This window comes from Ptychodera flava, chromosome 2 (genome assembly GCF_041260155.1).
Source record: "Ptychodera flava strain L36383 chromosome 2, AS_Pfla_20210202, whole genome shotgun sequence".
Classification (NCBI taxonomy): Eukaryota; Metazoa; Hemichordata; class Enteropneusta; family Ptychoderidae; genus Ptychodera; species Ptychodera flava.
Window position 1 is genome coordinate 3,101,345 of NC_091929.1, and position 23,012 is coordinate 3,124,356.

The following is a 23,012-nucleotide window of genomic DNA, read 5'->3' on the forward strand; positions in this document are numbered from 1 at the left end:
CAACAAAGTTGTCTAGATTATTTTATAATTGCCGATTAATTACAGAATATGGCCAAGAAAACAGAAATTATTCCAGGTCTTAGCTCCGATCACTCTGCTGTTGATTACTTGTGTCCTCGGCCCTTGTCATTTGTTTTTTACTTCTACTTTGACTAGTTATACTAATTTTGCCAAGTTATTAGAAGAAAATACTACAAAATGGCTTAAGGAGCTGACCGATGTTGATAAAAGACTGCTTTACATCATCAGGTATAAAATCAAGGAGTTAACCATGGTTTTAGCAAAGCCTAAGCAAAAGAGCGATAGCAGAAACTGCTCATTTTAGAAAATAGGCTTAAAGCTTGCCAGTATATTTACTCTGTAAATCCAATTGAGGCAAATCAGGCAAATCTGGATGACCTTACCAATTAGACGGGTATTATGATTACATCATCGAAGGCTCCATTATTCGTTCCAGAGCTAATTGGTATGAAAAGGACGAAAAACAAGTTCTTTCTAGTTTTGGAAAAGTCAAATAAAAGAAAGTCCAGTATAAAACAGTTAAAAGGGGGATCATGCTAACATTATTGATCAACCAAAGGATATTCTCATAGAAATTAAGACATTTTATCGCAATTTGCACACTGAAAATTGAAATTAAGGTGCTGATAGTACTTAGTTCTTGGAAAATCCCTCCATCCCTCAACTTTCTGAATTACTCGACAAACTGTTGACCAGCATATGAGTTTAGGGGAGCTTTTCAACACACTGTCTTGTATGAAAGATAACAACAAAAGTCCAGGATATGATGGCTCAACTGTTAAATTTTATAGTAGTTTTTGGCCTTTAGTGGGAAAATTGGTTTTGGATTCACTAAATTCAGCTTTTTAACGTTGGGAATTTTCGATTTCACAAAATCAAAGTATTATTACTTTGATTGAGAAGCCAGGAAGAGATAGTAGGCTGTTCAAAAATTGGAGACCAATTTCCTTGATGAACGTGGGTATTAAAATTTTCTCTAATGCCTTACAAAACGTTTGGAGAAAGTACTTCCCCGATTAATTGGCCCAACTTAAGTCGCTTTCGTCAAAGGGCGTAATATTAGCGACTATGTAAGATTTATTGACAAAATGTTTCATTACAACAGGGAGTTAAACATTCCTGCTTTCTTAATGGCAATAAATTTCGAAAAGCCTTCGATACTGTCAGCGCGTTTTACTTATTTAAGGTTTAAGATAAATTTAATTTCGGTCCTATTTTCAAACATTGGATAAAAATACTTTATAATGGAATTGAATGTTGTGTTATGAATAATGGTTTCAGTACAGGCTATTTAAAGTTAGGTAGAGATGTTCGCCAAGGTGACCCATTGTCATCAATGTTCTTTTGTTCTGGTGCTGGAAACTTTACTTCTATAGCTGTTAGGTCATATGGAAATATATCTGGAATCAACATAATGGACATAGAGATAAAAAAGTCTGAATTTGCAGACGAAGTGGCATGTTTTCTTTCAAGTATTGAGTCTGCTGACGAACTTTTTCTTGTTTTCAATAGTTTTGAGAATTGTTCAGGTTTGGAAGTTAATTTTGACAAAACCGAAGCCAAGTGGCTCGGGAAGTGGAAGGACAGGAAATATGAACTGTTCAGGGTAAAATGGCCCACATCTCCCCGTAAAATCGTAGGAATGCACTTTTCTTACAATAAGGAAGAAGCTAAGAGAAGGAACTTCAGTAAATCTGTAGATAATATGACAAAAATGCTCAATCTTTTGAAAAGTAGTAAATTATTTTTATTTGGCAAAGTTTCAATTATTAAAACATCGGGTATTTCACAGGTTTGCTACTTTCTCAGTTTCTCAACTATGCCCAAGAGCATCATCCAAAACTTTCACAGAATGCTGCATGATTTCCTTTGGGAAGGGAAAGATAAAGTCGCGAGGAAAACTATGACGGGAGATGTGGGCCAAGGCGGCTTAAAAATGCCCAACTTGCATATTATGAAATAAACTACAGAGAATCTTGTGGGTTAAACTTTTGTTAAATCCAAAATTTTCACATCTATGGAAAGTTTTTCTAAAACATAAACTCAAGTCTTATGGAGGTTACATCATCTTCAATTTTAGTTTTTAAACTAATCTTTTACCTGTCCAGTCTACAGATTTTGTATGGAGATGTATGGATGTGCATATCAACCTTAAGGAACTTTACATCATCCTGCTAGCGTGCTGTCACTGGCATAGCTTCTAGTACAAACGCACCATAGTTTTGTAAAGGTAAAATACCACCACCATGTATATAATAAACTCTTGCACGTCACATTATACAATAGCTATGGAGTGGCTTCTCGAACTATCTTGGCTATCGGCACCGTCCAACTCACATTACAGCCACATATGCCCAAACCAACGATAGCGACGCGGACTCATGATCGCGCTTGCATGAAATTAAACACCTTATGCAAAGCTTTGGACGCACTGAAGGCTCGCGAAACACACCCACTACAGAAATGGTATTACCATATGATATGTCTGTTTCCATATACTGCTTGACCTTTTGAAATCGATGGCTTGGCTTTAACAAAACAGTTGCAGCTGAAAATAATACACAGTATCTGGCGCATTGTTTGGATTGTTGTTACAAAATGATTTTCAATGTCGGATTTCAAACGAAAAGGAATAGCCTTGTAAATATATCGTTAAGACAAAGAAATAATACGCTGTGAATGAATCGCAACTCTATCACACAAATCTGAAGAAGTTAACCAACGATTTTCCACAGTATTGAAAAGATCACCTATAGTTGTAACATTAGCATTGACAAAGGCTGGTACAGTAAAAGGAGACTTATGAACGGGATGTATAATGAGTGGATTTTGAAAAAGAGGCTCTTTAAGAATGTCAGGAACACTCAGTGGGATTCCTTTACGAATTTTGTCAACAGAATTCCAACAACTACCAAAGACGACCAAAACTTCACCTTGTTTTCAGTGATGTTCACTAATTCAGACCAATTTTTCTGACAATAATTATTTGAGTTACCAGAGTTAAAGAGATATGAACCGGTTTGGTAAGCTCCATGAATAATACGCCACTGTAAATCACCTTCCTTCTTGATAGTTGGTGGAGCGTAGCATGCTGGGAAGTTCGGGTGAACAGAATCAGGTAGACTGATAATATATCTCCATATTTGTCGAAAATAACATACTTGCCATCTATGATTGACACACCAAATGACGTAATGAAAAATTAAGTTGTATGTTTCAAAATTTTCTATGGGGAGGGAAAAGGGGAAAGATTTAGAAGGATATTGTTATTAACAAATTTGAAAATGGAGGAATTCAAATGGTTGATGTTAAAGCAATGGTAAAAGCACTTAAATGTAAATGGGTGGAACGGCTCACGAATAGCAGCTTTAAATTTGGAAAGCCGTGGTTGACTACTATTTAAACGAATTTGGGGGCATTTCAAACATTCTTATAATCTCGACAAAAGAAACCTAATGTACATAACGAAAAACATACCAAAATTTTACAAAGATGTACTTACCAGCTGGCACGAAATTACTCGGAACAATGACAAGGTCAAAGTGTCTCCAAATAGCATTGGCGAGCAAATAATTTGGGGAAATCGCCACATAACATGTAATAATAGAGCCTTGTTCTTTCCTGAATGGATTGATAGCGATATTCTGTATGTTTCAGATTTGTTTCAAAATGGTAATTTTATCAAACAAAGTTATCTACTAGAAAAATTAAAAAACAAAAGAAAGTGGATAATGCAGTACGTAACACTGAAAAAATCCATACCATATGAATGGAAGAGGTGTATGATGTTGGCAAAGAACTATCTCTGTGTATATCGGGGTAAGAGGCCAACAAAGATGAAAGACTATATGGGAAGATATAAAGACATAAATATGTTTTCATGTAAAGATTTTTACTGGAATTTTGTTCGCAAAGTAGCAGTAAAATCGTATGTGCCGACGATTTGGGCAAATAGGTGTGAGATCGATGGCATAAACTGGTCTTTAATAATGACGTTAAAAGTAAAAAACATGCTAGTTAAAAAAAATTGCCCAATTCAATTATTTCCTGTTATATGACAGAATTCCACATGGATTAAATCTCTGGAAATGGAGGAAAGTGGAGCATCCAGAATGTAAAACATGCAAATGTATTGAGGACTGTTCACATTTTCTGTTTTATTGTCCTGTTATAAGACAGTTTTGGAGAAAGTTGAATGACTTGATTAACAGAATGTATAATACCAATATAAATTTGATGTGGAAGCATGTTATATGTGGATACATGCTGGAATGCGACAGACTTGAACTACTTAATTTAATAGTAATTGTGGCAACATTTTGTGTTTACAAAGCAAGAATCATAAACGAAAGTAATGTATGGAGATTGTTAATTGAAGAATTAACTTGTATTCAAGCTATAAAGAATAACATGAAAATTGAAGATTTTGTAAGCGCTATTTGAGGAGAACTTATAATGCAATGATTAACAGGAGTTGCCTTAAGCATCGAAGGTAATATGAAGCTTTTTCATTCTGATACTGTAATGTATTGTTTTGTATTGCAACGTATTAAATGGCAGTATTATATGGTATTGAAAAAAAAGAATGATAACACCAAAGAATTTCAAGACAAATTCTTACAATTAGTCTAAGTCGAAGATAATGAGTGGTCTTTGACCTCTTTCTTTCACTAGAAACGAGAGAAGTGAATGCCCTACTGCTGAACTTTTGACTTTTTCTGATAATTTATATGTACTGTAATCAGCATTTCATATCGATGCTGTAACTTCAAACTCGTATTGGAAAATTTTGCAAATTTGAATAAACTCTACTTAAAAGGAACAAAAAATCTCTCCATAAAGAGTCGAGTTTATCTGGCATATAGCGCAGTCTAATGACATTTCGCAGAACAATAAGGTATTTGTAAAGACTCCCCTTTTCCAATTTACAAGTTTGAGTTCATCAGAATGTTGAAGCTGGAAAGAAAAGTGCAAATTAGGTAAATTATCAGGGAAACAGCAGTTAAAGTATCTATTAATACTGCTTTTCAGTCCTGTTGGAATGGCTGGAGAGACGTATTTCAATGACAGAGTTAGGTCAGAATGAATTTTCACTCTTGACCGAAGATCTATTGGAGTTAGCTAACGTTTTTCAGTGTCATCAATGAGATCACCGACCATCGTGATCCCTGCATCTACAAACGAGGGTATAGTGAAAGGCGCTGAATGAAGCGGATGTATGAACAGTGGGGGTTTTTAAATAGAGGCTCTTTAAAATATCTGGTATGCTCAAAGGTAATCCTTGTCGAAATTTATCCATAAACAAAGAGTTTCGAAATAGAAATCCGGCAAACGAGTTTTCTTGATATCAACATCATTTGTCAAGAGCAGCTGTCTTTCATATCGTAAACGTCGTAATAGTCGGTGAAAAAAGAAAGCAGGGTAGGGATAGTCTTGATAAAGATACCTTTGAATGAATCCTAAACGAAGAGCTTCAAGACGAGATTGGATGTGCATAAGACCATGACCGCCTTCAGAGAGGGTAAGTAAATCGTTTCAGCCGGAACCCAATGACGGCCTTGCCAGAAAAACCTTGAAAATAATGACTGTAGATATGATATTGTAGCCTTTGAGGGAGAAGTGCAGGTCAATCTGTGCAGCATCTTTGAAGCGATTAACTGCTTGACTATAACAGTGCAGCCTCTATAAGACATACTTGGAGCAAATCTAGACCAGTATTTTAATTTAATTTCAATGACATTTACGAGTTCAGTCCAGTTCTGCTGGTAAAAATGACAATTGTTGCCCATATAGATACCAAGGAGTTTAAGGCCAGTCCCATTCCATTTTATTCCAAGTGTGTGATCTGTACGTTTGCGCCAACTTCCAATCCAAAGACCCTTTGTCTTTTCCAGATTGACCTTGGCATTCAGAGATGCACTTTCATATATCTCAATGCAAGATTGGAGTTTTCCTAAATCCTTGTTTTGAGTAATCATGGTTTCTACGTCATTGGCATAGGCAGACACACATGTTTTATGAGTAGCATGACCTGGAATTTTGAGTCCTGTGATACCACTGTTATTGCGTATTTTATTCAAAAGTGGTTCAAAGGCAATGACATAAAGTTGTCCCGACAATGAACATCCTTGCCTAATACCTCGTTTAATGTCAATTGGTGCAGCGAGTCTGTTGTTGATTCTTATGAGAGATTTAATGTCCGTATAGAGAACTTTAATGAAATTAATGAAATGATCACCGAATCCAAAGGCATGCAGGATACTAAATAGGTATTCATTCTTCACACGATCAAAGGCTTTTTGTTGGTCAAGAGCGACAATTCCAAGAGCTATGTCAGTGTCATTAGCATATGAAATGCTATCACGTAAAAGATTAATATTATCAAAGATGTAAAGGCCCGGGATACTGCAAGATTGATCATGTTGAACAATAGAGGAAATGACAGAACGGAAACGAATAGACAACGATTTTGCGAGTATTTTGCAGTCACTGAATAGGAGATTGATTGGTCTCCAGTTTTTAACCAGAGAATTGTCACCAGACTTCGGATGTAGGCTGATAACCGCCTTCCTACACGACACAGGAAGTATACCATTGTTGAGAACTTTTCACAAAAACTTTATGTAAATCTTTACTCAAAAGTGGCCAGAAAGTTTTATAAAAATCGTTGGGTAAGCCATCAATACCTGGAGACTGGTCTGTGGAGAATTGTTTAACTGCATTCGTTAGTTCATCATATGAAATTTCTGTATCAAGATTATCGCGATCGGAATCACAAAGTTTAGGTAAATCTTTTAAGAAGTGTCTTTTGAGATGCTAGGTTAACAGGTTCCGGTGAAAAGAGTTTTCGATAATGACTACAGATAATGTTCCGAATTTCATTGGGATCTTCAGTTATTGTGTCATCTGCACGTTTTAGATGAACGATTGGTTTTAGATCTACCTCTTTCTTGTTCGAGAGAAAAAGAGAATTTACTTTGCATGTCACTCTCTTTAAATAAACGATGACGAGAACGGACTGCCGCACCTTTCAATTTTGAATTGACCAATTGCAAGAGAGACTTTTCTTATCATTTTGAATGCTGCTTAGGCTTTTGTCCCCATGCATTCTTTTCTCAACAACTTGAATATCACGTTCCAGCTGTGATTTACGTAGCTTTTAATCTTCGTTTCTTGAAATGCACAACTTTTGCGTAAGATGTTTTATCTTCCACTTTCTGACGTCCCACCATGTCGACAGATTTGTATAATTGTTCTTTTTCATTCTCCAATTATTCCAGAAAAAAGTAATGATTTCACGGTAACCGTTATCGTTTAAAATATCAGTGTTGAGACACCAAACCGGATTGCGTTTGTCCACTTCCTTCTGTGAAATAATTAGTTCATCCAGCGAATGATCAGAAAACGCTAGTGCCGAGTTGAGAATGGAGACTGAAGCAATGCGAGGTTTTATCCAACTATTAACATATATTCTGTAAAGGCGCGCCTTTGTACTGTTTCTGTGCCATGTAAAATTACGATCGTCACCGTTGATTTGACGCCAACTGTCAATTAACTTGTGTTGACGGACAATTTTGTCAAGTAAATGGCTGGTACGAGAATCAGATTCAGCACAATCAACTCTGTCAAAGTCTGCATTCAGTGTACAATTGAAATCTCCGCCTAAAATCACAGGATCACCATTTAGACTCAATAAAAGTGTGTTAAATTGACTAAAGCAATGTAAACGTTCTTTAGCATTAGTGGGGGCATAAACATTAATGATGTTGATAGGCGTGTCGTTTACTTTGGCATGCGTGTGCAGCAGATGACCTGGGATTGGTTCTGATTTATGAGTAATGTCAACGTTCAAGCTAGGTTTAAACAGAATAGCAATTCCTGCGCTGTTTGATGTTCCATGAGATAAAATACACTTTCCTCACCACACAATCGGCAAAATTTGTTCATCCGCAAGACTGGTATGAGTTTCTTGTAAAAGGCAGAAATCTGCATGATTGTTTTGTTTCAGAAATTCAAAGAGTTGGTAACGCTTCAAAGAGTCATGACATCCACGTGTATTGAAAGTCAAATAGGACAAGGTCGCAACCATGAGCGTACACAAAACAAAGGAAGAAATTATGCCGAAAGTGCTGATTAATGAGAGTCCGCAACAACTGTTGATCGACCGGTGATTTTAATGTGTTCCTTTATCTTCGTGACGAGTTAGTAGATCAGGGCTTTCGTAGAGGTGTTGAGGGGCAAAGACGAACGATACTTCAGTGGCATTTTAGCTAGCTCTTTAAGGATGAAAATCCTTGCATTTTTCAATAAACTTCTTTGAATGTTTTGTATCTTCCTGGAAGAATTTGATAAATCACACTGGAAAGATGTTTCAGACATATCATTCATTATCATCTGTGTCTTTACTTGACAAAGTCTTTGAACTTGGTAATGATGATTGTGCGTCCGTATGTGAAGGTGAGCATGGAGAGTACGAAAAACTATCACAATCGTCTCTGTCATCCGAGACACCAATGGGAACACTGTTTGGACAACTTTGTATTCTAAGCTTGTGACATAAAAACCTGAACAAATAGGAGGCCTCGGAATTTGAGAGTTCAAAGGCGAACTTTCGGCTTAAGAAAAATAAGGAGAAGAAGGGAAGGGTGAAGAAGGGGTTTCTACCCTCTCTTCATCGTCGATGTCATCAATGCTTTTCACATCATTGGAATTTCCAATTGTATCAGGGTCGCGTTGCGAACTATTCTTCTCTCTTTCAACAATCTCACCGGGGGTGTTTATCTCTTCTTCAGGTTGTTGGTCTATCACCGTATTGTTCCCCTCTCTATATTGTGAATTCTCTGTTGGTGACTCGTTGTTTGGCTTTGCTGTGGGAACTGCTTTCTTCTGAACATCTTTGTTTAAATTAATATCACTAACTTCCATCACGTCATCCACTCCAGATTGATCATCATTATTATTATTGAGTTGCTCAATATTATCAGTGACACGAGTTGACTCGGTTTTGTCAGTTGTATTGAGTTCGTTATGATTACTTGATTCAGCTGTATCATGGATATGTCGGCTATTATCGTAGTAAATGTCCCTTTTGGTTACAATTGAAATATCTCATCTCATCAGTAGATATATATACTTTGTACAGTTTGTCTTCGAACTCAACTGTTGTCGGTCCGTTGAGAACACCATGAAAGTCGTTGTCAAAGAGAATGAAAGCCTGCCTTCTGAACGACTTCACGTGCTGCAAACTGTCAGATTTTCATCCAAGAGGTATTGGTTTCATACTGCTGACAACTTTTCCAAATCTTGAAAGTTCTTGTTCAATAATTAGGTTTGGAAGAAACGGTGGTACGCCTGAGATAACAACTTTTGCTGCAGGCCTAACCAACGGTTGAACTTGAACAGAAAAACCCTCGACTTCAAAGCCGTTGACACACACCGCTTCAACCCACGTAACAGAATTGAAGTAAACGATTACTGACCCATAAACTCTCAATGTCGCAAGAATATTTGTCGGTCCAGTTATCTCTGCGATTGCCTTCAAATATGTTTCCACCTTACACCTTCCATAGACTCACGTCTTATGCCGTGTTTTCTTGTCAGGCCTCGAAGCGATGGCGGTTGCATCACATTGGGTTGGGCGGCCATCTTGGCTATGACAGCCACCCACCCGGACGCAGAATAAAATCCGGTGAAATCTCTTCAATCACTCCACGAAATGAACAGAACAACATATTAACAGAAGGCCGGTAACTTGCGAAAGCAGGATGAGATGAAATTAAGCGCAGAAAACAGTGCAAAGCACACAAAAGCGGCAAAGGAAACGTAACACTCTACAACCACGTCCACACATGTGTAGGAGTAGTAGTAATAATAGTAGTAGTAGTAGTTGTAGTAGTAGTAACAGCAACATCAGCTCTCTGCAGCAGCAGCAACAGAGTTGTAAAACAACTTTTGGATCTAAATCTTATAAAGTCTATACATTCACTTTGTATCTGTAGATGAACGCCTATGTGTTTATTAGTATGTGAAGATCAAATATAGAAAGGTGAGTATATTTCCAAAGAGAATAAAACCTTTTCCTATTGAAGATTGCTTCTCGCCGCATGATACTACTTGTATACTTTCACGTGGAAAGCTTCAGCACTCCAATGCAAAACGCCGTCTTCTGTTTTGGTTGATGCACGCTGAAATATTTGAAAACAATCTTCCAAAAAGTCCTCGTGTAAAGACGCTGGTATCAAGTCCAAGTGTGTCATTAGAGGTCTTAAAAAACCTGTGAAAATGAAAATATTAATTAGGAAGTTATTGATCGCCTGTGTCAATACAAGTGTAGAAAATCAGTTGTATAAGCACTCGGTTACAAGGTCCCTCTAGTGTTTTTACGACATCGATGTTTGTTTAATAGAATGTTATTTATGGAATAGAAATCTTGCGATCAAGGTTAGTGTTTTTAGACCTGTAAATGTCACAACCAGTATTTTTTCCCAGTGTATTCGCAATGCAGCAATGAAAGTTACTTTGTCAGAGCTTGCTCTTACAGTTTATGAATTCAATTAGATTTCATAGCAAACAAAACCAGTGTCACATACACTGTATTTTTTTAAAGCTGAAGTTATCATGACAAATGCAATCTTGTTTGCATTGGGCAAGTTATATTGAAGATATCTAAGCAACAAAATTTAGTTCAGCAAATTCACAGCGTTTCCCAAATATTGAAAGTTGTCAAATATATAGGCACTTGAAGGCAGAATTTGAACGTTCACATCGCTAGCTAAGTGGTGTAAGAATTAATTGAAGATACTGTGAGCAACAATAAGGGCATTGCTACAAAAACTTGTACGTAAATATGTCATCACCATGTTTCTGTTATTACTATTCATAAAATTTTAATCCGTTTATAAGTTCTAGGTGGCGCCCTTCAGTTAATCTTTCTAGCTCAAGTCACCTTGCTAGCTCGGCAAAAACACACGTTCTGTAATATTGTTTCCTTTTCATATTTTGATTTTCTTGCTTACGTTCATAACGTCAACATGCAGTTACCAGGACAACGGTAAAAATATCGGAGAATACAATTAAACGAAATACTTCCTGACCGAAAATTGCATCGAAAAATGATGAAATCAGTCCAAAATTAATCATGCAACTCTGCATTAATTTGAACGAACTACTTTATGTCTAGGTATATATGCATGCATATATGAATTCACATACCCGTCCATCCATCCATCCATTCATCCGACCGTAAATACCATACATCTACACACATAGATACAAACGTACGTACGTCCATGCGTGCGTGCGTACATACATACATACATACATACATACATACATACATACATACATACATACATATATACGTACGTACGTACGTACATACGTACGTACGTACGTATGTGTGTGAGTGAAAAGAGATACTTTAACATGTCACCTATGTGCTTGTCTTTCGTGTCCGCTGAAAAGCTGTAGTGGTATCGTTCGATAGTCCTTGGATATTTCTTGAAACCACTTCGAGAAATCATGTCTTGCAAATCTTTTAAACTTCTCAAGAATGGGCAAAACTTCGGCTGAAAATCCTGGATATAGGTCAACGATAAACACTGTCACTGATTTATTGGCAACAGGTTGCCAACAATTGGCAACAAACGATAAGACGCCAAGTCACATATAACCACGATGATGACACAGGTGAAATGTACCTTCACAGTTAAAATAAGCAAATGGTGTCAGCAGTCTACAGCCTTCGGCACTTTATTATAAATGTCTCAGAAATCCGTTTCCAAGTTTTCTTTTCATTTGGAAATGGTATGACTTAAGATGTGAAATTATTCAAATATTGGAGGTGTTGGTAGGTCGAAATTATTTTAAATGTAAAATGATTCAGATGAAGGAAGATTCTCGCCTGTAGTTGCCTGTGAGGTAGAATGTCCACCGGGGATAGATATTCGGACCCTCAAAGTTTTACAACTATTTTCTAATCTACCACTTGTGGGGGCTCATTTTAAAGTTCTTGGAGTAGGAAAACTTTTCACCGTCTTAGTTTTTTGAAAATCAAGTGCCAGCCCTGTGTTAACTCAATTGGTAAAATTGAGATAACACAGGGATAGCGTCCATTTTGAATGTCAATTATCCGATATTCGGTAAATGTTAGGTAATATTTTCTGATATTTGTTTCTCTTGGACCCCAATGTGCCTGTTGATCCCTGATTTTAATCCTTGATTTGGTAAGAAATCTGTTGAACGTTTAATCGAGGAACAGTTTAGCAAATGTTTAAGCCTTTGACGTTGGAGGCGCTTATTACCTTCACGCAAAATGCTTCATTACACACGGAGAATTCTAATACCATTTAAGTCTATCTGAGCGGTTTGTTTTAAATTTTAGAGTGTAAAAGTGTATTGCAAGTTTGTTCGTACGCATGCTCAAACGTAGGCATGCTCATACAAAGGTTTTTCGTGTCCTCTTTAGTTTGATAATTTTATCCAGCAAATGTCAGAGAATGAACAATTTCTTTAAAGTTCAAGATTTATGTACAATATAAGTACCAACCTTTAGGTATTTCATCCATTTAGGTAGATCTATGCTCTTGTGATAAACGTTATAGAAAGGGCTTTTGACTCTGTCAATATGAAATAAAAACGAGCCAGTTTCCTTTAGACACCAGCAAGCATTTCGTAACACCGTCTGTTTGTCTTCCATCCAATGGAGAGCTTCATTGCAGTAAACCTTTGTAAAAGCCTTTTCAAAGTGACTCAAGGTCTCCGGCAGAAGCATAGCGTCACCAACAAGATATTGTGTCTTCCCATCAACAGAGTTGTTCTTACTTGCAAATTCAATAGCATTAGCAGAGATGTCAACACCTAAAAATTAGAATATTAATTATGTCAGTCAAGTTGTAAACCAATTATGGTGAATGCACACCGCGAAAGTAATTTACAACGACTTCATAAAACGAGGGGATGATATGGTACATACGTTGAATTGCTGTTAGCTAGTCGCCTGTTACCGATAATCTGTGACATTAAATGGATAAGTATATATTGCTATAAGCAAAAAACCAACCCCCCCCCCAAAAAAAAAATAAACCAAAAAAAGAAATGTATTCACAAACTTTAGTTTGAGAGAGCCATTAAACGATATTTGTTTTAGCACTTTTATATGAAGAGACAAAGACAAAGAAGAGACAAAGTGCAAGATGATGAAATCTCGTGATAGTCTTTCTTCTTTTTCAAGTATGAAGTGTTCGTTGAGCGATATTGTGCAAGGCAGTGGAATAAAAATTGAACGTTACACATACATTTTGTCTATTTATTGAAAGTAATTGCATTTTTGACAAGCACATATTATTCTGTTATATATATTTTTCGTCTTTCACGGAAGGAACAGTTGGCAAAATTCTTCGTAGGCTAAACCAAAAAGGTTATTATTCATGAGATACACTGATATAAAGATAATATCGCGGTGTATCATTAATCAGCAATGTGATCATTCTAGATCACACGGAACACGTAGATTGGCTTTGTTATCGTTACGGATTCAGAGGCTGGTCTTGGATGGACGTTTTTGGCAACATTTTACTTAAACTAGAATGCGACTTGGGGACAGATATTTGGACTCTCAAACTTTTATCATGCTTTTTGGTCTATCGCTTGTTGGAGCTCATTTTGAAGACCATAGCATAACTTAAGCTTCAACTGGCTTATTTTTGTGAAAATCATAAATTTCGTTCTTGGATGGCTGCCATTTTGATTCACAAATATGGGCAAATCAAAGAAAGATGCTACCAAACTGCCAGTATTTGAACCCGATTGTTATTTATATTCTTTTTATTTTGAAAGAGAATGGTTGAAATTTTCAAAGGACAGATCGAGCAAAAGTTGAAGTCTTTCGATTGCGAGGTGCCTACTACCAAATAAGAGATACAGCTTTTAAATGAAAACAAAACTTCTCGAATTGGAAGAAAATAGCTATCCAAATGCATGTTTTTTAATGCTTAAAATAAGACGATGTAGGAAGAATAACACGGGCATGTTCTGTTAAAAATTTACTTTTCAGATATTGTTTTGGCACAGTATATCTTGAACAACAAATAGGTAACCCAACAGTTTTTCCGTTGAATTTCACACAAAGAATTAAGAATTGTTATGGACAGAAGTGGCACTATAATTTGATCAATTCCCAAAGATTAGGGGATACTGTACTTTTAAATAATAATCTGAACCGAAAAATATTTAAATCATTCAAGTTACACAGTAAAAAGAAAGTTGTAGTCGAATTTCGTTGCTCTGCACATAAATTAAATGTTGAATTCGGGCGTTATTGTAAAGTTCCACGTCATGAAAGAGACTGTATGTACTAAAAAAACTGTCAGAAATGTTCACCTTATTGAAAATAAATTTCATTTTGGATTGATTTGTCCGTTTTGCGAGGATATTAGGGTTACTTCGTATCATTTAGAATAAATCCAAGTGAAATAACATTTGTAAATCTTCTTTCGTCACAAAATGAACATGGCATTTCTCAGCTTTCTTTACATTTCTAAAGGCATTTAAAAGACATGAAATTACCTAGCTTTACAAGGGGCTAGCATCTCCATGGTGTAAGATTGGATATTCTGAGTGTAAATAGGTATTTTTGAATTTTTATTATCACGGACCATCTCATTACTGTATGCTCTCTGTGAAAATGTGCCATAGACCGAGGCCTTGTATTGAATGAAGAAACATTCATTCATCCATTCATCCATACTAACGTAAATGGCAGACATTTTGTTGAGCGACGATAGCTACGTTGTTCTGAGTTAACGATCATAGCCAAATAGATAATCAACGACTCAGACCCATAGTTTTTTCTCGGTTTCATTTTGTTATTTGTCAGCAGGTTGATAGATGAAAAACTCTCGATGGCAAAGTAATTATTCCAGCAAGGTTGTAACTACGCACAATTTGAATGTACAAGACAGTGTAGGTTTTATTACAGGATATTTCAAGCACGGATACTTTACCTATGACAGATTTGACATTGTCTCTCTCTGCTATCATTTTTGTCAATTCACCAGTTCCGCAGCCGATATCAAGCACAATCTCTCCGTTCTCCCAGTCATCAGTCCATAAAGATAACAAATCTAGACCAACACTTTGTTGACTGTCTCTGTGGTTTGAGTACCACTCCCAATTGCTGTCATTCATGACTTTGCAGTTATGTAAATCCCCCGACTCTTGTCTGATAAAATAATGAACACGGAAAAGCCTGTAATTGGCACTTTTACTAATTATATACAGTGAGGTGGTATACTTGTACATAAAACAGCTGAGCGAATAGGACTTGTGACACTCCAAAATGTCATTGATAATTATGGTCAAACTTTTGTTGAATGCAGTCAGTTCGCGGCCATTGCACTTTTACCAAAAATAAACAAGCAAACAAAAATTTGTACGTATTACAACTGACACCTTTCAGTATTCACACGGTTCCCCCTCTACTGTCTACGGTATTTTTATGTCATCTATGCTGCTGAAGATTACGGTCCCGGTCGATCGGCAGTGCATCACGACAGAACCGCTATGCGACAAGATTCCTGTTAACAGTGTTAACTTGTTTAAATGTCTAGGTGGTGAATGATACCGTGTATAGCCATATATGCGCAACTCGTCAAAATACGGACACACCACTCGAATACGACGCAGAATCGCCCAAACTTCGTGTAATAACCCCTAGGAATGCCATCTCTATTCTAACAGTGGTAGAATGCGCTTCAGAATGGTTTATTCTTGATTTGGTAGGAGTTTGGTTGACAGTTTCATCGAAGAAAGTTTGAGCAAACTATTCTCTTTCACTTTTGAGGCTCATACTACCTTAACGTCATCGAGACTATAACATTTCAGGTATAGTGTTATGAGAATGAATCAAACTATCAAATGACGACACAGAACAAATGTGTAATTATGGTTTTATCTTGATCAAGTTTGTATACACAAATTCTACTGAGAAGTTTCTTATCGGTACAAACTTCTACCGCAACTTTCACAAGTCTTGTATCGTTCGGATATCTTACATAGAATTCGTTGTCCCATGACTTTCTAAATAGCATGACTACTCCTCAATGCCTCCTTCGGAGGGACCGTGCGCCAGGTCACCTAGTTAATGTAGTGAGATCAAGGTTCGATCAGCAAGGGCAAAGTTCAAGAAACGGAATGACGTCATACCTGATATTAACAAAACAGAGGCCCCATATGGCGGCAAATACAGTAGCTAGTTGACGTACGATGTCTTTATTGTTACTGATCACAGTACTTCTTAATATTCTCAGCTGAAAGGTATGTCAACCTACAAGTTTATCACTTTGTCACATTTTACATCAGGTGTAGGATGTCATAAATTAAATGTACCATTTGCACGTAAACGACGCTTTCTGTAACTTGGTATATCCTCTACCGATGTCGTTGCTTCTTGCACAGTTTACAAATATTTGAACAGGGGAGTGAACATAGAAGAATTGAGCAGTTGTAACCTACCTTTGAAATACCGATTATTTGTTCGTGAAGCCTTTTTCGTTACTGTGTATTTGTGAATAATGTGGCATCATTAGGTAGCTGCCCGCTCTTGGTAGCGTTCACTTTGTTGACAAGTGTCGGCACAATCTCGTAATTTATCAAATACCGATAAAGGCATATCTGCAAACTAGGTCAACCTTTCTGTTCTGTTGGCCAAACAATATTCAGGTGGCGCCAAAGAAGCTGGTCATGCAAAAATGTGTTCTGGAACAGTTTTGCAGCGGGCAGGCAAATACAAAAAAAAAATCGAGTGGGTGGGGAGAAAAGGTCAATATGGACGGGGAAGAAAATCAAGTTTTTACAGTGTTGGGGAGAAAACGTCTGGCAAATTGTACCGGAAAATGCGTAGAGGTTGATAAATTAATGTCTCAGAGTAGAGTGGACGCAGGTAGGTCATGGGGTGTACACAACAGTCCATAGTAACTTGAACGGCCAGTAACTGCTGTATATGCAAGAGGAAAGCCAAGGGACTGGGGACAGTCTCACTGTTCCCTAACTTTACACTGAACACGAACATCTATGGCATCTATGCACTGAATGAACGCACACTGGGTAATAGATAGCTTAACTTACATAAATGAAATGTAAACGTTGGTCATGTGGGGAGATGGCATTGGAGAGCTTGAACTTTCGGAGAGTGCAGTGGGGAGCGACAGACCATATAGATACTGGAGGTCAGTTAGCATCATAATTCAGTGGAAAGGTATATTTTCCATATATGCCAGGAAAGTCATATTTTCCATATATGCCAGTGGGAGGGCATGTTTTCCATACATGCCAGTGGGAGGGCATATTTTCCATATATGCCAGTGGGAGGGCATATTTTCCATATATACCAGTGGGAGGGGGGGGCACCAGGTGAGTGGGAGGGCATATTATCCATATATGCCAGTGGGAGGGCATATTATCCATATATGCCAGTGGGAGGGCCTATTTTCCATATATGCCAGTGGGAGGGCCTATTTTCCATATATGTCAGTGGGAGGGCATATTTTCCATATATGTCAGTGGGAGGGCATATTTTCCATATATGCCAGTGGAAGGGCATATTTTCCATATATGCCAGTGGGAGGGCATATTTTCCATATATGCCAGTGGGAGGGCATATTTTCCATATATGCCAGTGGGAGGGCATATTTTCCATATATGCCAGTGGGAGGGCATATTTTCCTTATATGCCAGTGGGAGGGCATATTTTCCATATATGCCAGTGGAAGGGCAGTTACATACAGCTCTAGTTCCCGCCACCAACTTATTAGGTCAAGGTAAAAATATGTAAAATCAGTCTTGAAACACGTTTTGTCATGATGTCGTGAAATTGAAAGTGAAGTTTCCACTAGTGGAGACAATGAAAATAGAATGAGGGTTTTTACTTCAAACGCGTGAAGACTTACTGCAACAACTACTGAAATCTCAAAAATCTCAAAAAGATGCAAAAGTTATGTTTCAGACTATCTCAAAGGAAAGGTATCTTTCATGCAAAAATATAGTTTTCCCTAGTAATATGGCTCCAGACTCTTAAGGATAACATCAACCAAATCCCCTTTTGCGAAGAACATCAACCAAATCCCTTTTTGCGAAGTAGAATCACAAAATTTTAATATTATGTTATATAATATAATTGTGTATTGAACAACGATATTTTCAGACTTCCACTTTACGATATTGCAAATTTATAAAATTGAGTGCATGATTTAGTTTTATTGTACTTTATTTCTTTTGGTAAATTAAGAAAGAAACAAGTTCTTCTATTATATTCATTTTTGTTTTCTTTTACGCAAAACAGAAGCATTATAGCCTAGAATTTCACAGCAAAGTTTTTCTTTCCAAATCTCCAAGCAGTGTAATTTTAAACATACATGTACAACATGAGGGAAGTTTCTCTCATAAAACGGTTTTGTTGTCGGATGTCAACACTCCCAACTCTTGCTTAGGGCATAAAGTTTAAGATTAACACCATGAGTGTCAGTTGCTGTGCACACGTTTAATCCCATGAGTCCAGAAGTGAACAAATCCTCCCGACAGTCCGAATAGTCGGCACAATCTTGCACTATATACATGCATTTTTTTCAAAGTTTCGACTGCTGACTAGGCAGGCGACGTTTTATGAAGGAACCTGGTGACCATTGTTAGCTTTCACCTTTAAGTCACTGTTGACGGCAAAATGAGGCTGAAACAATAGCGTGGACAAAAAATAGAAACACAGAGAGATTCATATAGATGTTGTAACGACTTGAAACTTGTATCGGTCGGTTTTTATTCATCAAACCTTGACAATGGTTTGATAGGTATGATACCTTTACGAATTACTTATAGAATTAGAAGAATGACAGTGAAGGGTAAATGTGAATAATGATGTCAAAGTGCATATTAACGGTATGGTAAATGAATATACGCGCTCATTGTATGTGTGCTATGGAAAATTGCATACCTATTCTTAGCGTCAGAAGTTTAAAACCGATATACTATCTCTTAAAAAATTACAACATACATATCAACGGATACGCTGATATGAAAAAAAATCGCCAGTAGATCGTTGAATTGCTCACATCTGTATCGCGATTTCATCACTCGTCTGTCAATTGAATGTACGAAAGGATTTACGATGAAAAGTGTTCATAACTTAACTGAGTGACGGTCAAATAATAAGTCACTTTCTATGGAATTTAATTGTGCTATCCCACATATGTAAGCCAGTTGCTCGATACCCTATGGTTCCATATTGAAAACCCTGAGTATTCTACTTTCTACCAAATGGAGTGCCTACAACACCAAGATCCCGCTTATTTACCACTGACCTTAAACACACCAAGATTGGTGTTCTTGTAAATTGATGATCCTTTTGATAAACATAAATGACCAACGGACGCCACACAAACTGTTCACACAAGACTCTCTTTTATAGTAGCGTTTTCATTGTATTTAAAAGGAGTGTTTATTTATCTGTCCTTTTCAATGAATAATATTCCTCTTATGCACGACATATTGTTAGCCAAAGTACACAGGCAGATTGCGCAGTCAGTTTATTGATGATTTGCCAAGCCATGACATTTGTTCATATCTACCGGAAACATTACTAGTGGATTTGATGGCACCATTGTCATAATGGAAGAGCATATACATGATTAATATTTTGATTGGCAATAAATGTTAACGGATTTTACCGAGAACAGGCTTTATAGCATAATGTAAAGTTGTGAAGAAAGGCGAGAGCCTTGACTGATTTCTCGATCGAATGAAAAAGGGGTAGTGGGATTGTTATCGACACGGATGAAAGTCTGTGCATTGGTTTTTGACAATTTCATGCATTTGAGAATTTTTGGCCGAAACTAAAGCTCTAAAGTGTACACATGTAAAACTTAATCATGATGTACTCTGTCGAATGCTTTTTCTTGATCAAAAGCAATCATAGCGGGAGCAATATCTTTAGCGTTTGCAAATTGAAGGTAGCCTCTGAGTATAGCGATATTATCGTGAATTTGCTGACCGGGGACAATGCAGCTTTGATCATTATGAATAATGGGGCCAAGAACATTACAAAGCCGAAGGAAAAAGGTTTTGGTAGTATAGTGTACTCTCTGCAGAGAAGACCGGCCAGCCGCCAGGTTTTTAGATTTGAAATATCCCCTGATTTCGGTAAAAGACTTATCACTGCTCGTCTACAACGGCAGTTCCCGATCAATAATGGATCTGAGAAGTCTCTGCCAGTAACTGACCAGAAATTCTTGTAAGATTTGTTCGGTAAACCATCAATCCCGGGACAGTGACAATAACCGAGGTTTTTCACTGTATTTGTGAGTTTATCATATGTGATTATATTATCTAAAAATTCTTTTCTGTCTCATTAAAATGTGGGAAATTGTTGTGCGGGAAGAGTTTTTCAGAAATCTTATTAATTGGATTCGGAGCATACAGATCTTGATAAAACGAATGAATAAGATTTCTAATTTATTTTTTGATCTTCAGTAAGTGAATCGTCATCCCTTTGCTGGTGGATGAAAGGTTTTCTTCTCCTATTAATGATTTAAATATCGCGGAAAAATTATTAGTTTGACCATTCGTTCTTATGTCTACATCTAGCGCGAATGGCTGCCTCTAAAGTGTAATAGTGAAGTATTTCCTTGAAAAGATCTTTCTTAGCTTCATAAACATTATGAACAGACGGGTTTTGGAAGAGGAACATTTCTAGCTGGCGAATTTCTTTTTCAACGTAAGATAACGCTTCGAAATATGTGTTGTGTATCCTTCCTTAGAAAAATATTCTGGGGCAGGGGCCTTTAAGGAACTCTTTCGGGAGTGGCAAAAAGATCTTGAGATTGACTGTCCTTCTCAATGAAGAGGGGTGATAGACCGGGAAGAGATGAATGACAAAGCTGAACGGAAATTAGTTGCTGTGAGTCGGACACAGTGATATAATCTGAGGCTTGCGAAAAGTTTAGGGAGGGGCAAGGTGAAGGAGGGGATAGTACCCTCTCTTCAACACATGAATATCATTTCTTCTGTCATCGCATTTGTCAGACTCAGTGTTATTAGCTGAGTTGTTATTTGCTACTTAATTGTCAAGTACAGGTTTGTCATATCATTGAATATTTTCCATCAATGTGTATATTCATTCTCGTCAACAAGTTCAGTGTTGTTTCCACTGGTATCGTTTTAATCTTTCTCACTTGGTTTTTACTGGATCTGAAGCAATTTCTTTTTCAACGATAGTCGTAGATGGTTCCTTTTGGCGTGACCAATCTTATGACAATAAAACATCTCACTTCATCAAGTGACAAATAAATACGGTAATTTTTGTCCTCAAAAGTAATATGGTAACATATACCAATAGTTCATTGCCAGGAACTGATGTCAGATTATATGTTTTACGTCAGAAAAATTTACAATTTTTGATCTTTCTGACTTTAACCTAAATGAATGGTTTTACACCACCGACAACCTTAGCACACTTGTTTAGTTCATTCATGAGAACTGCGTTTGTAATGAAGGGAGGAACTCCTGAAAGTATAACCTTTGTAGCGGGCTTCACCAAACGTTCATCCGGATCCCAACAACCACAAAGCTCAAATCTGTCTGAATAAACTGCTTAAACCCGATTGGTTTGACTTCAAAACACAATTACTGCATCATTGATGCGAGACTCAGCGATAACATTTTCAGGACCAGTGGTTTTTGCAGTTTCTCCTACATATGTCTAAACTTTCACGCCCTTAACAGATGAACATTCAGACCATGCTTTCGAGTGAGACCCTTGAGCATTTGGCTTGCGGATGCACTTGCCTCCGGCCTTGATAGAATCCGACCAAACTCCAACCAAAAGAACAAAAACAGAAAACTAACCGAAGGTGTGTCGGTGGTAATATAAATCAGTGATGACTGGCAAGGCTCTTCTTCTTAGTCGACCAAAATCTTGCGTTGCTACGGATCACCCCAAACACTCGTCTGCACCGTCGTCGTCGTCATCATAGTAGTAATAGTAGTAGTAGTAGCAGTAGATTTCAAAATGAACATTTCTTTATACTGAAGTGCCTGATCACAATTAACACTAAAATGTACAAGGGAACTCAATATGAATAACAAAAAGTACTACTCAAATTGTAGATAATTAACATTAACAAATGGGGAAAACTTACAAAGTGAACGATCACAAAAGAATTTATACATATCAGTAAACTATTAACGGATTGACAGAAAAGTCAAAGTACAGGTGATGGAGATTTAGAAAAAGTAGGCCACTGATTACTCTGCAAACTGCATTATTATTGATTTCGTATCTGTAGACGAACTTCTATACGACTACTAGTTAGAGCATGTGAAATACAGAAAGGTAAGTAAATCTCCAAAGAGGCAAAATATCTTTTCTTATTGAATGTTGTTTCGCATGATATTACTTGTATACTTTTCCATGGAAAGCTTTAGCACTCCAATGCAAAACGCCGTCTTCTGTTTTGATTGATGCACGCTGAAAGATTTGAAAACAATTTTCCAAAAAGTCCTCGTGTAAAGACGCTGGTATCAAGTTCAAGTGTGTCATCAGAGGTCTTAAAAATTCTGTGAAAATGAAAAAATTAATCATTTTGTCAGTTCTAGGTAGCGCTCTTTAATTAATCTTTATCCTTCGAGCCATCTTGCTAGCTCGACAATAACACCCGTTCGGTAATATAGTTTCATTTGCATGATTTTCTTGATGATAATATCAACATGCAACTACCAGGATAACGGTAAGGTGTCGGAGAATGCAATCAATCTAAATGCTTCCTGAGGGGAAATTGAACTGAAAAATCATAAAAGTCCAAAATTATTTATGCAAAATATTCACTATTCTATCTCTATCTAATCATACATACATACATACATACATACATACATACATACATACATACATACATACATACATACATACATACATACATACATACATACATACATACATACATACA

At 37.0% G+C, this 23,012-nt stretch overlaps 2 protein-coding genes across 5 annotated transcripts in view; both read right to left on the reverse strand.

Annotated features, from left to right (window-relative positions):
* Positions 1 to 8,175: 8,175 nt before the first annotated feature.
* LOC139151491 (uncharacterized) lies at positions 8,176 to 16,674 on the reverse strand. Its single transcript, XM_070724331.1, has 5 exons — positions 16,534 to 16,674; positions 15,024 to 15,241; positions 12,569 to 12,879; positions 11,453 to 11,597; positions 8,176 to 10,294 (listed from the first exon to the last, which is right to left on the reverse strand). Exons 2-5 carry the CDS (start codon positions 15,205 to 15,207, stop codon positions 10,131 to 10,133), a joined length of 804 nt encoding a protein of 267 aa, XP_070580432.1. The 5' UTR covers positions 15,208 to 15,241; positions 16,534 to 16,674; the 3' UTR covers positions 8,176 to 10,130.
* A 1,802-nt stretch (positions 16,675 to 18,476) lies between these two features.
* The window catches only part of LOC139151500 (juvenile hormone acid O-methyltransferase-like), a 41,985-nt gene continuing 37,449 nt past the window's right edge, over positions 18,477 to 23,012 (reverse strand). The window contains exon 5 of one of the 4 annotated variants that reach the window (XR_011556436.1): positions 18,477 to 22,623. The gene's annotated coding sequence lies outside the window, so the exon portion shown is untranslated. The remainder of the gene's footprint in view (positions 22,624 to 23,012) is intronic. The other 3 variants (XR_011556437.1, XR_011556438.1, XR_011556435.1) reach the window with 3 other exon arrangements.